Raw genomic sequence first — 22,282 nt, forward strand, 5'->3', positions numbered from 1 at the left:
CTGAGTGAAAATCAGCTGATCACAAGTGCTGGCTTTTTTCATTGTTAGATCATGGTAAAGTGGTGACTGTGGAATTTACCCTTTCTCCACTATATTGGGATCTCAGGGTTGGTATATATAATTAGTAGGGGGCATGGGAATGCAGGAGGACTAAATAAAAAGAAAAAAGGGGTGTTGCTGCTTGACCTTCAGAGCAGGGGTTCAGATAAGTTAGTATATCAATAATGTTTGTGGTTTATGTATTTGAATCTTTATGATTCAAAAAGTTTTGACTGGGAGACAGTTGTTCAAAATTTTGAAACTTCAAATGTCTGTCATACACTCATTTGTACATTATATATATATATATATATATATATATATATATATATATATATATATATATATATATATATATATATATATATATATATATATATATATAAAACTGTATGTATTCAAAACATTTTATAGTAATATAGAGGTTTTGATGAAATAATTTTATAGACGTAAACATATAATGTTTTACTTATAATATTTATATGTATTTATTTAATATAAACTAATGGTGGATGTTTATGTTTGTATATGAAATTAGGGCTGTATATTTCCTTAAAACACATGATGACTTTAACTGGTTTGTGTAATATTACTTGTATTTTAAATGTGATTTTTTGATGGTTGAGTATTATTCTGATGAAGTCTCAGTCACATTGTGATGAAAGCACTAAATAAACTAGTAATGGTGAACAGTCAGAAGGAATGCATTTTATTTAGTTATAAGTTATTCATTTTAATATACTTACCTGGTCTGTTCTACAGAGGTCTTTGTTTTGGTCACTCTTCAGTAAGTGCATCTAATAAGTTTTTAAGTTAAGTTAAGAGCACTAATAAATTATTTTTCTTCTTTGTAGACTACTGATCCAGTGTAAAATTATTAGTCTGTGTAAATGCCTATCCATAAGTACAACTGAAGTTATTAATGCATTATTCAGAAGCAATGAAACTTAATGCATCGGTTATATAGCTATTTCCTCTTCAGAGTAAAAGGAAGGGAGTAACTGTTGCAGGTGTTACTACTAACTGAATTCCCTAATGTCTGTAGTATCCCTAAATCCAGAGAACTCAGATATATTACTGAACTGCCATGTGCTCTAAATCCAGCTGAATATCTTCAGTAACCTATTCCCTATTTTGAGTGATAATATACAAAATACTATTAATTTTATTAATACCACTTGTACTTTATTAGAACTGGTACTTGAAAATAATCTATTTTGTTACAATGGTTGTATTCATTTACAAAAGAATGATGTAAATATGGGTACCCCTGTATTTAATACCTATGCTAGGTTATCCTTGTAATGTTTGATTGGGAATGCAAATATGATTTTGGTGATAATCCATTTGCACAACATGTTTTGTATAATAGTCCAAAAAAGTAGAATGATGAGATGATACCAGGTTCTCAGCATAAAATGAACATTTTTTTTTATTTTAAAACAACATAAGCACTTTTACAGCTCTTGCTGCTTCTTCAGATGTCAGTATAAAATGCATTTTTATACTGACATCTGAAGAAGTAGCAAGAGCTTTGAAAGCACTTATGTTGTTTTAAAATATAAAAGAGTGTTCATTTTATGCTGAGAGCCTGGTATCATCTCATCATTCTACTTTTTTGGACTGCTTTACTTTGGTTTATTTGCTTGGTAAGATGTTTACACAGCACAGGGCGGTCGTTTGTTCCTGATGTTTTGTAAAATGTTAGGTTTGTAGATTATATATTTTTGATATGGGGTTCTCATAAAGATGATCTCACTGAATTTAGCTATTTAAATTTAAGTACTCCCCCCCCCCTTTTGGAGTTTGAAATGAAATATTCCCTTTATAAGATTATTTTTTAGATATTATGCTGTATTGGGATGAGATGAAACATCTACCTACTAAAATATATAGAAAAGAAACTAAGGAAAATAATTATTTACAGCAACACAGTATGCATCCTGCCCATATTTTAATAACATTTTGAAAGGGCAGTTTTGTAGACTATCTATACTCACTTTGAACAATTCTGTATTTGATACTGAAGCCAGTTAGATATATAACAATTTCTTGCATCAGGGCTGTAGTCATAGAGAAATTACCACTGCACGTGATTATGTCAAACAATGTCAGAATGATACTATGTCACCTTACTTGGCTTGTAGGGAGACATTAGGGGTGCATGCTGCTAACTTTAATAGTAATACATGAGTCCCCTATATTATGACATACTCAAATAATGGTAGATTAATAATGAATATCATCTAGGAGAATTGGCCTATTTTGACTGTGTCATCTATTAAACAAATTGCTTTCTAGAACCCTAGGATAGCTTTTAAAAATAAACATAACTTGAAGCTTTGTTACAGATTACCTATATCAGTAAACTCCAGTACTATAGGGACAGATATACAGACTGTGAAGGACAATTTTCCATGTATGAAATGCAATTATTGCCACTATATTGCTATAATTAGCTATTTTATGTATCCAATTACTAAACACACATATGAACTATTTCAATGTGCTAATTGTAATAGCATTAATTTAGTTTAGCTAAATGCACAGCTTGTATATCTTTCTCTGTTGGGAAGACTAATAGAAGGTTGAGTGATAGAGTTGCACAGCATTTATTTGACATCAGAAAATTGAATACTACTAGTGTCTTAGCTAAACACATTCTGTCTTATGGCAATACAGAGTGTTTTATGTTTTTAGTATTGCATGTGATTTTTGATGGTGTTAGGAGAGGTGCTAATAGAACTCTAGTATCTGAATATGAATAGATTACTAGACTAAATACTGCCAAAGAACATGGTATTAGCAGACACTGCCCTTTTAAACCTGTTCTGAAACTGGGGGGGGGGGGGGGGGTTGCATCATTATTTAGACATTTAATTTAATTATTGTGTATATATAATGGTATACTGTGAATTTTTAAAATGTACTAGAGAAATTGTTTTTCACATGAAAGCTTGTGTTTTTTATTAAACTGATAATGTTGTGTACTATCTTGTTTTTTGTCTTCTTATAATTGTACGGTAATGACAGAGGTTTACTTCTCTCTCAATATGATGAATTATGAAATGAATTATGACTGTCCAATATCTGATGGAATCTAAGACTATCGGTGAGTTCAGACTCATCTAGAAAAAATAGTAGACAAGAGGATTTTCTACTAGAACAGCCAAGTGTAAAAATACTTAAAAAGAGACTGGAGCAGCACGGCCCTTTGGATTAGGGGATAAAGGTGTGACTATGACCCAGACAACCACTGTCTGTATAGTAGCCCTGGGATAATGGGAGTATGCAGCCATGTTTGGCTAGCCCACCCTTATGGCAGGAGGTTATTTCAGTGTATTAGCAGTACCTCTCAAGAGGTACATGAATCACTTGCAGCAATGGACTTAGAAAGCCTCTTCTGCTGCAGCAGCAAGGAATTGCCCAGGCAGATTGCTGACAAGTGTGGAAACACTCATGCACCCAGCTGTAGCAGCACAAAAGAGAACTCATGAGCTAACACTGGGAAAGATGTTAGGGAAATCTGCAGGATCAATGTGGCTCACTCCCTAATGCCCATCAGTCGCATCCAAAAGGAATGACTACACTGACTGAACTTGGCCATCAGAGAAAAATGGGCAGGAGAGATCCTGCCCTGGCTAATGAAGTCTGATTGCACCTATATAATGAAGGAACAAGCTGATAAGGTACATGTTGAGGACACACTGAATAATATTGCTGACTAATCAAAAAGAAAAAAAGGGTTGTAGCAGCCTGACCTTTTAATAGGGGTAGAGATGAGTGGGTATGTCAGTAATATTTATATGGTCGTTTTGAGTATATAATTTGTTTTTATTATAATTATTTATCTTTATGTATTTCTGTGTATTGTGCCAAAAATAAGCTGTATGTTTGTATTTTTTTTCTCTCAGCATGCCCTCCTGGGACCTACAAACCTGAAGCAACACCAGGTGGTCTAAGCACATGTATACAATGTCCAGATGAAAACCACACATCTCCCCCTGGAAGCACGTCTATGGAAGACTGTGTTTGTAAAGAAGGTTTTCATGATGTTGATCAAACTTGTGAAGGTATGCCTTGCAGACTGTCTGAATTGAACAACAAAATAATTTTTCATTTTACATGTTACATCTGTATGTGTTGCTTGCCATTGATATGAACAGTTAGTGGAAGCATTTCTTAATTTAACAAGTCCATCATGTATCACTTTTGTTTATGCTAAGAAAGGCACCCAGTGAGTGCCACTGTCTATGCTTGTAATCAGTATCCCTTTTTTAATAGGCAGGCACTGTTCTTCTGCTGCAGAGTTATATCAGTGACTCAGGAACAGCAGGTCACAATCAGACTACCCAATTATCAGTGGCTGTAACGTTAATGTTCTGTTGGTCTAATTTAATATGTATCAGCTCCAGAGTTAAATGCACATCTCTGACATGGTAATATCTTTCTCAGTGAATAAAAATGGTGACATCACTCTACTGGCTGTGTAACTTGTTAGCTTAGAGTACTGTTGGTTTATTTCTTAATTATTAAAACTATCTACTGATATGAGAGTCTGAGGGACAACTTTCATTTTATTTGCACAGCTATCACTAAGTGTTTGCATATAATGTTATGAACTCTGCTTTAGTGATTTAGAAGAACAGTTCTGTGTTGTTTAGGTAGCAGCGCTGGTGCAGCGGTTAGCGTTGTCGCCTCACAGCAGGAGGTTCTCCCTTTCGATTCTCGGCTGGAGCGCCTTCTGTGTGGAGTCTGCATGTCCTCCCCACAGTGAAGATATGTTTAAAGACATGCAGTTAGGCACGTGCGTGAATGGGTGTACTTTCTTTGAAGGTTGGGCATCGAGCTGGCAACTCGACCCCTAAATGGGCAAAGCCGAAAGACATTACTTTAGTTCTGTGTTGTTTAAGTAATCTAATTTTTCCATGAGTGAATAAGATGCAACACATTGTTACAACACATTGTTACTTCCTTGTAGCTGCTTTCAAAATGTCATGTATGAGTTCAGCTAGGGAATGTTATACATGAATTACATAGATATGCAGAGATCATATACTTTTAACAGGGCACCATTATATAAATAGCCACACATAAACCAGACTGACATAGTATATGCCACAGCAGGCAGGAAAAACAAAGTGTTAATATAACTCAAAGTGTATTATTACTTATGGTATTCTCCTGTTAAGGCAGCAGGGTTTTGTTAATCCTAAATTATAGCTGTCCTTCATGGATTTGGATGCGTGGATGCAGAAAATCACCAGGCACATTAGGAATAAGCTGGACGAGGATCAGACTAAATACCCATCTGGATGCTGCCTTTCTCCTCCTCCTTTGGAGATGGGCTTGAGTAATGTCACCTCTGTATTCACCAGTTGTTGGAGAAAATAGCTTGCACAAGGTGAGCATTAAGTTCATCTAATATTACAATGTATTTGAGTTACATGTAGCACAAACACTCCTGCCATGAGAGCACCACCAGTCACAGATGCAGGCTGTCTTGCTCTTTGGGTATCACTGATAAGCAAATCCAATAAGCCTGAAAATAGTCCACTGACATAAGTGTTCAATTCATTTTAACAAATAAAATAAAATAAATAAACAAACAAACAGATAATTAACTAACTAAACCCTTGGCAAAAGCATTAGCATTGTATTACTTCTATATATTATAATGTAGTGGCACTTAAAATGGTGGAAAGCAAATAAGATAAACTTGTAAATGAAAACTGGGTCAGAATGGAAATTATCAATTTCAACAATTGGCTAAGCTTCTGGTGTCATTCAAAGGGGATCCAGTGTCTGTCAACCTGGAATGACATGCTCGACAAGCCACGCTGCTTCGCTAGAGGTGGCTTGCATCTGTCACCCTTAGGCTTTTGAATACTGGCCAAGGCTCTTGCCACCCCCATAGTGCCTTTTTTAGGCAAGGCTCAAAAGACAAACCCAAGTAATAAAAAACTGAGGGTAATGCTACTCAATGCCAGAAGACTAAACCTCAAAATGCACGCACTTGAGGCACTCCTAAGTATGGAGAAAATCAATACATGTGCAGTAACAGAAACCTGGTTTAAGGCTCGAGAGAGAGCACCCCAGCACTACCAGGCTACAACTCATACCATACATTTTGGCCACAAAACCCAGACCAAAATACAAAAGGCGGGGGCATATCCATATTCATCATGGATACCCACACCTCCAGGTTAGTGGCACAGCACGATGTTTCAGAGATCATCCACGTGCAACTAACAATGGGCAAAACTGCTATTCAAATTGTAGCTTGCTACAGATCACCCACCATGTCCCAGGGCCACCATTCCGCATACCTGGAAACACTGGGAAACATAAAGGTCCTACCAAACACCCTGATATTGAGTGATTTCAATTACCCAAACATTAACTGGGAAAACTACTCAAGTACAAACACCCTTGCCCAACATTTCCTAGAATTTATAAACTCAGACGCCCTGGATCAACTGGTCAACATCCACACCATAGATGACAACATATTGGACATGGTCATCACCAACATGGGTGACCAGTGGTCCACACCGGAGGCCAACCCCTCTCTGGTTAGATCTGACCATAAACTAATCACTCTGGATATCCACATTCCGCCACTACCCTCGGGCAAAGAAACCACCGTGAAAAACTTTTCAAAAGCAAACTTCATGTTACTTAAGACAGAGGTGGGACGTTTCAAAGCCCCCATGCTAAAGGATAATGCTGTCCAAGCTGCAAAATCATTTACTAATGCATTCTACGGGCACCTACAAAAATGCATGGATCATGCTATCCCAAGCAAAACCAAGACTCACTCCTCCAAGAAAAGGAAACCAGTCTGGTGGACCCATGCCATAAACAAGCTATACAATAGAAGGAGGAAACTAGTACAGAAAAGAGTAAAATCCCATGAAGCGTAGACATCCCTGATCAGTATCAGCAAGAAACTACTTTCCCTCATAAAATCATCCAAGGCTAGTTTTGAAAGAAAAATTGCCATGGACTCCAAAGATAACCCCAAGGCATTCTTTAGCTATGTCAAGAACCTAAGTGGCAATTCTCAGATCTGCCCAGAGTTAGTGCAGAATGACACAAAATATACTGAACCGACCAATATAGCCAACATCCTGGCAGATGTGTTCAGTGCAAACTTCACCATCCTCTCACCCCCAAAAGGGCCTATAACCATACCAGAAGAATGTAGTGCCCCTGAAATCACAGATACTCAGGTTAAAACAGACATCTCCAAAGCCAAAAACACAGCATCAATGGGACCGGACGGTGTCCCAGGCTGTGTCCTACATGAGTTCAAAGATGAACTAACCCCTCACCTAAACACACTGTTTAAACTCAGCCTCTCCACAGGCTACATGCCCACAGAGTGGCGCACAGCAACAGTTATTCCACTCCACAAAGGTGGAGCCACAACAGACCCCGGGAACTATCACCATATAAGCCTGACTAGCTTGGTCTGCAAAGCTATGGAGCACATCATCATGGATCTCATTAACAGAGACATTGGGAACCTCCAAACACTGGACCCCTCCCAGTTCAGCTTTGTTAAGGGCAGATCATGCCTCCTAAACCTGGTGGATTTCTTTGAGACAGTTACCAAGGCTATAGATGAGGGAAAGGTGGTCCGCAAAGCCTACCTAGACCTCGCAAAGGCCTTCAACACCATTCCCCACTCAGGTATTATAGACAAGCTCACCAGCCTGAACATAAACTCCTACATCATGAGATGGGTGCCAACTGGCTCATTGACAGAACCCACATGGTAAGAGTTGCGGGAGCTAGGTCTGACTCTAAACCAGATACAAGTGGTGTTCCCCAGGGCTCAGTCCTAGGACCCCTCCTGTTTGGCATATACTTCTCAGAGGTACAGGCAAGCACAGGAGGACTATGGCTGACCAAGTTTGCAGATGACTGCAAACTAGGGGCTATAATTCACACTCCAGCTGACACAGACACCCTCCAAAAGGGTCTCACTGAGACAGATACCTGGTGTCAAAACCATGGCCTCAAGCTAAATTCCAAAAAGTGCATAGTCATCCCCATTGTAAAAAACAAAGTACCCACAAACTACCACATAGGTGGTAGCCCCCTAAATACGGAAGACGTAATAAGGGATCTGGGGACCCAAGTAGATAGTAACTTCTCCTTTGGTAATCACATTGCCAAAGTGGTTAGGAAATCCTTCTATGTGGCCCACCTAATCACAAAAGGGTTTGCATCTAGATCTCAAGAGGCCATTGGGCCCCTCTACACATCACTCATCAAACCCATCATAGAGTACAACGCCCCATTTGGGATGTACCTTACAAGACACCTGTAACAACTGGAAAGACCACAAAAGTACCTCACCAAGAGGATCACTGGCCTCAAGCAGATGCCCTATGCAGCTCAAATGAAGAAACTCCAACTGTACTCGGTTGCATACCACCTACTCAGAGGCGATCTCTTCCTGACATACAAGGCCATGTCCAACCCAGAATTGATGGACATGCTCCACCTAAAGAAAACCATATCCCCTCAAGCCACATGCTCCAGGGATCTAAACCTCACCACAACAATAAATAAGACATGTTGGAGGGATAGATTCCTGTCCCAGAGACTTCCCATGCTCTGGAACAAGATTCCAATCTACATTAGGCAGAGCTCCTCACTAACCCTCTTCAAGAGAAACCTTGATGAGTGGATGGGAAACAGAAAGTTTACCCCAGGGATCACTTCAATGGCTCTGCTGGACAGAGGCACAGGGAACTAATCTAAGGGGGTGATGAAAGCCAACACATTCCGGCTAGGCTTATAAATGCCTTCGGGCAGATAGCCTAGTACCTACCTATGAACCAGTATGTGAAGATTAAGCAGTACATATTACATTATTCTATTCCTATAAAAGTCATTTCTCAAGTCCACTGGTATTAGCTGAAATGCAGAGTTGCATTGCTAGTGGTGCCTTACTAGCTCATGAGAGGGAGAGCAAACATTTTATAGCTGCATTCTCCCTCTTGGCAGAACTGACATACTGATGCATAAATTGCAACATACACAACCATCTTGCTAAATCAAAAAAAGTTAAAAGACTTGATTCTACCACTATTCATTTCTCGATTTAAAGTCCCATATCTGTTATACCAGCAGCACCTGCCCAAACAGAATGCTTCTGGTACCTACAACCAGATAAATAATAAATTAGTCATATCACCAAGCATGCAGTGCTTTTGTGTCACATCCATTTCCTGTAGTGACACCATGAACAATAGTCACCCGTTACAGAGTTTACTAAGACATGCGTGAATGGGCGTACCTTCGTTGAAGGTTGTGCATCAGAGCCGGCAACTCGGCACGTAAAAATCTACTGCCAATCATTAGCGGACTGGAGTTTCGCTGTGGCGACCCGTAACCAGGAAAAGCCAAAAGACACAACAACAAAAACTAAGCAAGTAAGTAACAGAAGTTGATTGCCAGGCTTTTTTCCCATATCACATGCACACAAACACACACACACACACACACACACACACACACACACACACACACACACACACACACACACACACACAAACACACACCCACACACCCACACACACACACACACACACACACACACACACACACACACACACACACACACACACACACACACAGGGTCTATATTAGAACATCGCAGTTTCAGGTTTTCGAATGTCCTAATATCGACACCTAGTAACTGATAAGATCGAAAATTTAGAACATCAAATTTTTTCCTAGGGAAAAAAAATTGCTGTTCCAAAACACATACACACAACACAAACACACCAAACACACAGCAATCCACACACATACACCTAAAATCTTACATCTAAACCTACACTAAAGTGTACATACACCACTATCTACCCACTTACCTTAACCCAAACCCTAACCCTAAGGTCCGTCACTATCGCACACACACCTTACCAGAGCCCTAACCCTAACTCACCTATCCCACCCTAGCCCTCACGTCCAAACATTCGCACACTTACCTGACCCGCACCCTAACCCTAACTCACCTATCCCACCCTAACCCTCACGTCCACACAAATGCACACTTACCTGAACCTGACCGTAACTTTCTACCACAGAGCTGAAAATAGCCAAGCAACAATAACGGACAACCAAATTCTTTCCCAAGGAAAACTTTCGGTTACTAGGTGTCGATATTAGAACATTCAAAAACCTGACACTTCGATGTTCTAATTTAGACCCCACACAGACACTTACTTTAGAGTGCCAGCCCACCTACTGCATATCTGTGGGAAATGGGAGGAGACTGACATACCCAGAGAAAAAGCCTGTGTATACAAACATGAGTCATATTTCATCAAAGTCTCAGCTATTCTTCTTGAATATGTCATTTTTCTCTGCTTCTTTTTTTCAGGCTCAAAAAGACCTCCAAATGCACAGTCAAGATCACACTGCTACACATACTGTAAATAACTGTCATTCAAGATAAAATTTACTTTAGTGATTCTTTACTAAGCACTTCAGAACTCAAACAGTATTTTAAGCAGCACCTATAACACAATAAATACCTTTAACTGTAGTTTAATAAAAAAGAGACCTTTTATCAAGCACACTGTAAAATAAGAAATAATAAATACAGTTTTACTTGTCACTTATCACTGATTTCAAAATAGGGCAGTTGACAGAAACTGTAGGTGATTCCATTGATGTCCATAAAGCTAGACTTTGAAGACAGTTTACTGACGTGGCATAGTACAGAATAAATGTCCAAATCAATCATCAGCTCACATCAAAGTGTTTTGTTTTTGTTTTTAGTTTTCAAATAGCTCCAAATGTTGAACCTTTAGATTGAAATGAATGTTGGAGAGGGTTGAGACAAGTGTCAGTACACTAGAGCAAACTTATCAAGGCTCACTCAAACATATAATAAAAAGTAGTGTTTGGTTTAAACCCAAACCTTAAAACATTGCAGCCAGTCTACAACAATGACCTCATCAACAGGTGATGGGAGCAAATCATTTTATAATTTAAATGCCATCATTTCTCATAGCCCATACAAAGTCAGATGAAAGATCTTATCAGAAGAATAGTGCCTTGTGTTGCACTAGAAGAGATAGATGCAAAGTGGCTGATACTTTGTGTTGCCTTTAGGCAGGATGTCAACTGTAAGGTAACGTAACATTTATATAGTGACAGAAAAGCAAGAATTGTCACAACTATAACAATAGACCAATCTAAATTGTAGTTGTAACAATAGAGAAGAATATATGCATGATCTAGTCTTCACAACAGATAGCACATACACCAACAAACAGATTATAATCCATGTTCAGAGCTGAGATAAGCAGGACAAATGATTAAGAATATGAAAGCGTATTTCATTCACTGACAGCTTTCTGCCACCATCTTGGAATAAGATGCATGCACCTATGGTGAAGAAGCATCATGTGTTTACTCTTTTGAATCATATTCTGCTTAAAGTATTGTCATACTACAGTTGATAGAGACCCTGCCATAAATTCTCTTCTGTTGTTTGCATGTACTTCAAGAATTCCTATTCCTTCTGAGTATCTAACTTTTAAAGTTGCTCACTGGTTCATCAGGCTCATAGATTTATATGTTTGGTGAAGAAGTTTAAGGCCTATTACTCAGTGATGACTCTGAAGTCCCAAATCCTATGTTGGACAGTAGTACCACATATCAGACGGTATGCTATCTTTTTCCTATCTAAAATGACTCCAATGAAGCATTTATACTTCTGGGCTATCTTGCAAAGTACTACAACTGGCTCTCAACATTTACTTCAAGAGTTATGGTTAAAGAAAAAGAAATAATAAGAGAAAATACCCCAAACGATTTGTACTTTTTAAAGACTGACTCCATTAACTTAGAACTTCTCAAAACAAATTTTCAGTTTTAGTAGGTGTAGAGCAAAATAATTTTTCAGTTTTGGTAGGGATAGAGCAAAAGTTTGAGAAGAAAATTAGGGGCATTCCTCCAAAATCTGGACAGTTGAGAGATATCATGTTACTTGAATGGCAACCAAAGAGTGATGTCCTTAACAGAAGTTTCATGTATCAGTTCTGTGCCATAATTAACAATCTGAAGTGTTTTGTACTAACATCTCAGTAAGTAGTTGCCCATCAGTTTCCTATATTCCCTCTCTCCTAAAAACTGCATCACCAATAATTCCATTTTGGTAGTACTTTCAAATGTAACAGTTAGCCTTTAGGCTAATGCCAACTGGACTTTACTGGCTGATATGAAATCTGGCTTAGCTCTTGCCCCTTCTATGGCCAGACTATTGGCACTTGGTATTTTTTTTTAAAACAACTTTATTGATTATCAAAATAAAAGCAAATATTCTTATAAGATGTTCACAGATATTTAAACTTGAATAAAAAAAGCAAAACCAATATTAAACAGACATAACTAAAGTATTTAGAAAGACATTCACAAATGTACATTGGTATTTTGAAGCAGTTTGGCAACTGCCTTAGTTTCACCAAAAACACATAGTTGTCTTCAGATGATTCAGTCTGTGAGAGATGCAAGTATTTATTGAACTTGGATGCTACCTTTTAACCATAAATCTATTTGGTAAGTACCCAACACATCCAGCACACACACGCACACACACACACACACACACACACACACACACACACACACACACACACACACACACACACACACGTGTGCACACACTCACTCATACAAAAGATCGAGTAACAAAATGCCCACTTATGCTGAAGATGGCAAGAAAACAGTGCCTAAGCCTGCTAGATGAGGGGCCATCAAACCTCATCCAGTCAATCACACAAGTGCCCCATTTTTCCAAAGCTCATTGACAGCTACTGTACATACTCTTAGAAGTCATAATGATGCTGATTCTAAACCCTTAAGCTCTACCGAGTCAGCATCTGCCTATGGTAATAATCTTGTTGTGAGAATAGGTGATGATAATATTAGTTACCTACTGGAGAACAGCAGCTAGCAATGTGACTTAAGACAGCAAGAGAAACAAAGGACAGCCCTCAATGGAGGAAGACCAGGAAGTCCTGCAAAACTACAGATATACCCAAACAACAAGAGAATGGCTAATGTTCATCATTTCAAATGCCTCAGTGGCATTTTGAGTTATCTGCCAAGGTAACCCTCTACTGGCCAGATTTCAAAAGCTCAGACTCCCTTTTCTTCCATCTCTCTTACTGGCAAAGCTGATTGACTGATCAAATCCTGAAATTGAAGCCTTTAGCTGTCACAGGAACTGAGTATTCAGTCTTTTTCTGCCTTCCAAAAAATAAAGTCTTCTGATTCTTCATAGGATTCAGTGCTGTTTTTCTGACTTACTGCTCATATAAGCCCCATTTGGGGACCCCCTTCCCCTCATTTTATCATTAGATTTATTATTCCCTTTTTGTTTTCATGTTTATCTAAAAATATTTTAACATTTTATTTCTGTCAATAATTAAATTTAACTCCAGTTGGAATTTCTGCATGTAGCAGTGTTATAGTTTCTATTTTTGACAAATGTTGTTTACTGTCTGAGGAAACTTCTTATTTACTATTGTCATTCTGCTTTTTTCATATTTTGACAGGAAAGCATTGCAGAACATGGATTTTTCAGTATTTATACATTATTTAATATATGTATGACTCTGCTCTGTGTGTTTTTAATATTGGATTGCAGTTTTACTGATAATGAAATTATTTGACTGTACTGTGAAGATTCTACCTACTGTGACAGGGAGATAGAGTTTACATTTCTAGTAAATACCATTTTTGGCAGTTAAAGTGTTTGGAGTTATTTTATAACACTGGTTTGGCACATTGGTTGCTTTACTGTTTGGACTTTGTGTACTAGAAATTCTTTAAATTCTGTCAGTTATAAAAAAGTTCTGAACACATTTCCAACAGTTTTTTGTAATAGTGGCATAGATTGACAGAGTTTAGTTGTGTGGGAATAAACTTATTACTAGAAACTTTAATTGCTTATTGTGATACATTATCCCCTACTGTCAGTTTATTATTCTGGCTGGTCTTCTGTACCCTGACTTGATGGATCCTAACTCTGGTACCCCCCACCACTGATTCCATCTAAAGAGATAAAAAAACAAAGTGATGTCCATAAGCTCAACTGGTTCAGCAATTGGCCAGTATAAATGTTGTTTGCCTATGAGCAGGTTCAAATTTCAGTGTAGATTAGTATTAAGTATTATTATGGGGGAAGGGTGAAATAATGGTTCAGGTCTTTACATTGTAGATACAAGGTACAGTGTTTGATTCTGACCTCTACTTTTTGGCTAGGCTTGTAATATTCTTCAAATTTTTCCCCTGTCTGGCCCCCATATCCCTTGTGGACAGAGACTATTAATAAGAAAATAATTATCTTAACACCCCTACAAATCCTTAGTTACATCTCTACTAACATGCCTCCCCCTTTTTAGATGCCCATGATACTTTGGTCCCGAATAGTTTGGGGTATGAGGATAGACTTGTAATGGCCCTAGTGGCTGTTAGCCTAGTAACAACCTGTATGAATCTATGAACCTATAAATAAAAATATACCTCAGTGTACAGTTAGTGATTCTGTTAGGCCACTGCTCGTTCTATAGATCAATAACCTATTGCCCCATTTTCCTCTACTGCAGCTTTGCCAGCCACTATAGAATGAGGGCTAGAAACATCCTTTGGGTCTTACAGGTATAGGAGAACCAAAGCCTTTAGGTGCAGGAGTAGTCTGGGGTAAGAGACATCTAGCAAGGCATAATACCGTGTCCCCAGATATTTTGTCTAACAGTGAAGTTCACAACAAAAACAAGCAGAAGCTTTATAGTACAGCATAATCATATTATAAATAATTATAAAGATGATGTGGTTTCCTTGCCTGAGTGTTCTGTAGACAACTAATTTTGGTGGTTGTGTTCCCATCTATGGCTCTAGTGCTAGTCTGACTAGGGATCTTTTTGTTGTTTTACAGAATGACTAGGAACCTGATGAGGATAGTGGTGATTTCCTAGTTGACACTGAGTCCAGTCACTCTGATTCCAAGTCCAAACAAGTGTTCACTTTTCCTAAGATGATTGCTAGATTTAGTGAAGTTTTTGCTTGGGAGCAGTTGGAAACTACCCCAGAACAAGGTGACCTTATATATCTGGGGATGCCCAATTCTGTAGCTATCAACCCTCTTTTTTTGGCTTTGGAAGATGTTTTTAAACTGCCTGCAGGACACCAGTATCTATTCTACCAGTTCCTAGCAGGACACCAGTATCTATTCCAGCAGTCCCTAAAAAGGCTCAGAGAAAATATAGGGTCTCCTGGGATATGACAGATCTTTTTTCTCATTTACCAGCTGACCCAGCTGAATCTCTCCATATTCCTGCTCAAATAAAAAGTCCTTGGCATCATCTAATCTAATGCCATTTAATAAAGAGGGAAAATGGTTAGATCTTCAGGGACAAAGGACGTCTCTTGCTTGCAATTTAGCCTTTTGAATGTTAAACTATCAAGGCTATATATAGATATTTATTTTACAGTGTGTGTGTGTACAGCTGGTTGATTTTGCTGCATCCTTACCTGCAGTGCAAAAGTGCTACGTGAATGAAATTGTTTCTAATTTGACTCACATTTCAAAACATGCTTTGAAGCTGTGCTTGAATGTGCAGATACAGTCTGGAGAAATGATGCTACATCTGTTGTTTTAAGATGATACATTTCATTAAGTAATCAGAATGTCTCTGATGATTTAAAAGCTGAGATTTTGAATGCACCTTTAAATTCTGAATTGGTGTCTGGGCCCTCTGTTATACAGATTCTCAAACAGTGGGATAATAGAAGCAAAATAATGAATGGGGTATTTAAGGTGTTTCATGTACCCAAATCTTTTCAAACAAATCTTCTTTTTCAAGAAGCAGAACAAACAAAAATCCCAGCCAAACAAACGTCAGGGATCCAAAAGGAAATGGCGAGAGAATAATGCTTCAAAACCAAACAAAAGTGGGTTCCCCTCTGAAAAAGAACAACTCCCCACAATGGAATGACTTTGGCATGTAACAGAGCACCCTATTCCCCCTCCTGCCCTTCTTTCTCTTCCTTCATTCCTCAGGGTCTCTGCAAACCCTGAACTCTGGCCACAAATAAACTCAGAAAAATGGGTTTTGAGAATAATTCAGTGATGATACAATTGGCAGTGGATAGAAAATCCTCCCCCTTTCAGGGGAATTCCCCCACACCCATCAGGCCAGACTGCACAGAGTTGTTTCCTCCAGTGCTCCAATTGGAAAAGATACTTCCCCTGTAGTTTTGTCTGAACAAGAGTCAGATGACTCTGATTCATCTGAATATGAAGACATGCAACCCGTCTCTACTTATGAGGATTCTGATGCAGAGGATTCCATTCCTTCAGCCTCTTCCCCAGAGGATTTTTCCTTTGGGGAAACCCTGCATACCTTAAGGGAGCATTTCCAATGGGAGAGTCAAGACTACCCTCAGTCTGAAAAGAGACTCAGTGAATTCCTAGATCTTCCACAGCACAGACCCTTGGCCATCCTCCCAGTCCTGAATGTTGTACAGGATGTTTTCCTGGAATCCAGCTTGACTCCCGACATCTTCCCTCCTGCACCGAGAAAACCAGACAGGTACTATAGAATCCCTGACTCAGACAAATTTCTTTTTAAAAATCCTACTGCTGACCCTGAGGTAATTGCTCAAGGGCCTAAAGGGATTAAAGAAACCATTGCTAAGAATCCCACTCCTTCAGGTAGGGATTCCCGAGCACTAGACAGATGGGGTAAAAAAGTATACACCTCACCTACTCTTGCTATCAAGGCACTAAATTGTCAGTTCCATATGCTGAAATTTAAGCAACATACCCTGGAACTCCTCGAACAAAAAATGTCTTCCTTTCCTGCTTGGGCAGAATCTAAAGAATTACAGGAGTTAATGAATTCTGCAAGTCAAGTAACTGAACACACCTTGCACTGTGGTTTTGACACCCTAGAAGCTTCTTGCAGGGCAGCAGTCACTGGATCTGTCATTAGAAGACATGCATGAGTTAAGGAACAGCCCCTGCCGGACTATGTCAAATCTAAATTGTTGGCTGCCCCCTTGCACAAAGATAACTTATTTGGCACTGACAGAAGAGGTCTTAAAAAAGATGGAAGAAAAAGCAAAATCTATGCAAACAGTTAATAATTTCTTGAAGTTCCAGCCACCCAGGTTCAGCAGGCATTGTCCCACCAAACACTGGTCCTTTCCTGCTCCCACTAAGCCAGTCCAGCCTAGCCCTCGGGGAACCAGACCCCTGAGACAGCAGCCACAGGGAATGCAGAGATCTAAGCAGTAGACTACCTCCACTTCAAAATGAGGGAGTTCTAAGCCACCCCTTATGGTAAGAACTCACAATGACTCACCTCCCTCACCCCCTCCCTCTGCCCACCTTTACTTACTCCTAGGAGGAAAACTCTCCTTTCACGCAAGCACCTGGGCCACCATTACCAACGACCACTTGGTTCTGAACATAGTGTCTCAGGGATACAAATTTTCCTTCCACATCCTACCAACCCCAAAAGGGTCCCCAGATCTACCACCAAACCAGTGGGCAGAGGCACAAAAGCAAATCCTTTCCCTGCTCCCTATGAGGACAGTAGAGCACGTTCCTGCAGAACAGATAGGCCAAGGTTTCTACTCCAGACTTTTTCTGGTGCCCAGAAAAGAGGGCACCTGGAGCCCCATCCTTGATCTATCCATTCTAAACACCTTCATGGTGATCCCAAAATACAAAATTCTCACCCTCCAGCAGCTGCTACCCATGCTGTCCAAGGACACTTGGCTAGCCACCTTAGATCTAAAAGAGGCCTAGCTCCACATTCCTATCAGGGAATCATGCAGGAAATATCTCTGTTTCAGGGTAGGATCTCAAGACTTTCAGTTCTCTGTGCTTCCCTTTGGCTTATCTACTGCTCCCAGAGTTTTCACAAAATGTCCGGCTTCATCCATTGCCTTTTTCAGACAAAGAAATATTCAGATTTACCCATACTTAGATGACTGCCTTATTCAGGCAGACAGACAGGAAAAGCTGCTCAAACACCTGGTCTTTGTAAAGACCCTACTAACTTTCCTAGGGTACACAATCAATGAAAAGAAATCCAAACAGGTACCCACCCAAAGGATTATCTTCCTGTGAACAAGCCTGGACACAGCATCCCAGATGGCATTCCTTACACCAGAGAAACAAATTTTCCTGACAGCCTACTTCTCTCAGCTAGCCACCAGGCCCCACTTATCTGCAAGGAAGATCCTGCAAGCTTTGGGGTTCATGGCATCTTGAATACTACACATTCCATATGCCAGGCTGCATATGAGGAAACTTCAATGGTACCTAAAGAGCCTTTGATGTCAACACTCTCAAGACCTGGAAACTCTTCTACCTATAATTCCTTGCCTCAGAAAAGATTTTCTTTGGTGGGCAACAGCACGCTCCCACAACAAGGGATTGCCTTTCTGACCACCCACCACCACCCAGACCCTCACCACAGATGCATCAGCCTATGCTTGGGGTGCACACCTGGACGGCAGGTGCATACAGGGCCAATAGAGTCCACAGCAAATCCCTCTGCACATCAACCAAAAAGAGATGATGGCTGTCCAGCATGCCTTGATAGCTTTCAAACCTCTTCTCTCTCCAGGGGCTCTCCTGATCAAAACAAACAACACCACTGTGATGTGGTATATCAACAAGCAGGGAGGAACTCACTCCTACCCTCTGTGCAGGCTGGCCATGACCCTTTGGCACATAGTCTCTGCCATGCAACTACACCTGTTAGCGCAATTCCTACCAGGCTCTCTCAACTCTCTGGCAGACCGATTAAGCAGAAATCTTCTGGACCCATATGAGTGGCAGCTCAACAGAAGAACCTTCACCTAATAACTGAGAAATGGGGGACCCCGAAGGTCGACCTCTTTGCCTCCCACACCAACCATCAGCTCAACAAATTCTGCACCAGGGAGCATCACTGCTTGGCTTGGAAAGTGGATGTCCTGTCCTTCCCCTGGGTCAATCTATCGGTCTATGCCTTTCCTCCACTACCTCTCATCCCCAAGGTACTGCTCAAAATAAAGGAGAAAAAAACGGTGACCATTCTTATAGCTCCAGATTGGCCTCACCAGCACTGGTACCTCTTGCTGTGCAGCCTGTCCCCACTGCCCCTATGATATCTTCCTCAGATTCCAAACCTCCTGACCCAGAGGGAAGGGGAATTCATGCATCCCCCAATTGCAGACACTCAATTTGACAGCTTGGCTTATTCCCTAACCCTGAACCAATCTGTCAACCTCAGTAAACAAGTTCTAGATGTTATGCGTGAGGCCAGATTCCCTAGCACCAGAAAGTCTTATGCTGACAAATGGAAAAGGCTCTGCACCTGGATCCAGGCTAAGGGAGACAATATGGTGCAACCTTCCCTCCCTCTCATCCTGGATTACTTAGCTGACCTACTACACAGTGGCCTCTCTTTCTCCTCTATAAAAATTCAAGCCTCTGCTATTTCTGCTCATTTTCCCACTGAGAACCCCCTTTTCTCACACCCTTTGATCAAATAGTTCCTAACAGGGGCTAGCAACTTGAGGCCACCCAGAAGGGCATCAACCCCAGCTTGGGAGCTTAACTTTGTATTGGAAAAGATCACCCTGCCCCCTTTCAAACCAGCTTCTTCTACAGAGCTAAAATTTCTCTCCTGAAAGACAGAATTCCTTCTCGCCCTCACTTCCGCCAGAAGAGTCTCTGAGCTGCAAGAGCTCATGGTTGTGGAACCCTTCATCATCTTCCATACTGACAGGATAGCCCTTAGACCTAACCCATCCTTCATGCCCAAGGTGGTGTCTAGTGTGGCTCTCAACCAATCCATTCATTTGCCCACCTTTTTTCCTAATCCCTAGAACAAGGGGGAAAGGATTCCGCACTCTCTAAATGTGCACAGACAGCTCAGATTCTATCTAGACTGGACTAAATCCTTCAGAAGTCTGATCAATTGCTTATTAGCTTTGCTACAGGAGCAGAAGATAAAGACATCTCCAAAAAAACATTTTCAAATGGATAGCACACTGCATCCATTTCTGCTACAAACAGCATGGAAAGCCTCCCACCAAGGGGGTCAGGACGCACTCCACTAGAGCAGCCTCCACCTCTGCAGCTTTCTCAGAGGAGTCCCCACCAGGGACATCCTGGAGGCTACCACCTGGACATCTGTTCATACTTTTACCAAGCATTAATTACCTGCCTCTCTTCCCCAAATCCAGGACAGGGTTTGCCTCTGCAGTGTTGCAGGGCATCCTAGCCAGCCCCTAGTTTCTTTGACTGCCTCTACCCATTTCCTCAGCTTTGGGAATCGACCCAAATGTGATGACTGCAACAGTGAAACACAATGAACGTAGTACAGTTGTGTACACTTACCATAAATGTAGATGTTCGAGTATATTCACTATTGCAGTCCTGGTTTCCCTCCCTCCATCCCCCTTCTTCTCTTTCCTTACAAAGGGACATATTGGTATTTACTTTCTACTGGTGGGGTTCTTCCACCAAAACCTAGCTCCTACTTGGGGGCTCCTGACAGGCTAGGGCAAGAAAAACTGATGTAATGGTGTCGGCTGCCTTACTTTATACTACTGATGATCTGACGTCATTCCTGAAGCGACAGCAACCGACACAGAAATACTAAGCCTCTGGTACTCGAGCTGGCCGAGGGCTACCCTGGCAGGGATAACCCAAATGTGCTGACTGCAACAGTGAATACACTCAAACATCTACATTTATGGTAAGTGTACACAACTCTACTTTCAAGTGCATGAGTCATGCCTTAAAGGTTCTTCACCACTTATGGACTCCAGGTCATTTTCTAGTGGTCATGGATAACACTACCACAGTGTGGTACCTGAACAAGCAAGGGAGTACAAGGTCATCCCCCTTTGCTAGTTAGCAATGATGGCCTATAAGCTGTCTCTGCAGCTTTCCCTGACTCTTCAGGACTCAAAAATTACATTAGAGCAAAACACAGTGGTAGACAGACTAAGAAGATCCTGAACAGCTGAACAGACCCTGACGTGTGGAAGCTCCATGTAGAGGTCCTCCAGGACTTGATTCAGATGTGTGGAATACCTCAAGTAAATGTGTTTGCCTCCTTTCAAAACAGAGAACTGAAAAATTCTGTTCAAGACATCTTTGCAGTCATGTTTTGAAGATCGAGTGTCATTCCTATGGTTGGGAATGTGCTTGTATGCATTTTCACCCTTTCCAGTGATTCACAAGTTATGTCTAAAGATTCAAAAAGAATTACCAAAGCTCATTATGGTGACCTTCTTTTGGCCAAGGCAAAGGTGGTTCTTCCTTTTAATAGAATTGGCCTAAGGCAATTAGTACAAACTTCCTCACAGACTGGATTTGCTGACACTGTATCGGGGGTGAATGGTACACCTCAACTTAAAGCAATTCCAAATGACAGCTTGGATGATTCTGATTTGATATGTTTAAGCACTTATTCCATGAGGATATGCAGCAGGCATTTAAGGAGGCAAGAAAACCTGCAACTAGAAAATCTTACATTTGGAAGTGGAGGTAGTTTTCTGTGTGCCTATCCAATAAGAGATGTTCCGAAAACATTTTGACCCCTCTGGTTTTGAAATATTTGTGTGAGCTATTTAAAGATGCCATCTGACCTGGTCTGCCAATGGTTTCCACTCTTGTGCTTCTTTTTGTGGTCAGTTTATGAAAGGAGTGTTGCATGTGAGACACTTTTGAAAGCAAACTCCTCATTCCTGGAATCTCAACTTTGTACTTGAAAAATTGCTAAAACACCAAATAGAACAACTAAAGAACAACAAACAGCCAGCCGTTCAGGTTCAAACTTTTTTACTCCAACATAACAGCCGGTACGTTGGCATTTTGCCTTCCAAGGATAACAATCATACAATTGAACCTATATTTATACCCAGTGCCCCTTACTGGTGCTTTCATTAATTACGTATCAAGTTACAATATAATTTTACAAAAAACATTTGTAAAAACGCACATAATTTATAATTTACTGTGCATTGTATGATTAGGCAGATAAAGATTGTAAAAAATGTATTTGGAGTAAGATATTTTGTAATTGTTTTTTTGTAAAATTATATGGTAAATTGATATGTAATTATTGAAAGCACCAGCAGGGGTACTGGGTATAAATGTAAATTCAAATGCATCTACATACCTTGG

At 40.2% G+C, this 22,282-nt stretch overlaps 1 protein-coding gene across 3 annotated transcripts in view; it reads left to right on the plus strand.

Moving 5' to 3' along the window:
- Positions 1–22,282, plus strand: part of SVEP1 (sushi, von Willebrand factor type A, EGF and pentraxin domain containing 1) — a 2,252,988-nt gene that overhangs the window by 545,751 nt on the left and 1,684,955 nt on the right. For all 3 annotated transcript variants that reach the window (XM_044061036.1, XM_044061037.1, XM_044061038.1), the window contains exon 4: positions 3,954–4,112. In XM_044061036.1, the coding sequence (XP_043916971.1) occupies positions 3,954–4,112 (159 nt within the window). The remainder of the gene's footprint in view (positions 1–3,953; positions 4,113–22,282) is intronic.

Source organism: Protopterus annectens, chromosome 2.part0, assembly GCF_019279795.1.
Source record: "Protopterus annectens isolate FY-2018-M chromosome 2.part0, PAN1.0, whole genome shotgun sequence".
Lineage (NCBI taxonomy): Eukaryota > Metazoa > Chordata > Ceratodontiformes > Protopteridae > Protopterus > Protopterus annectens.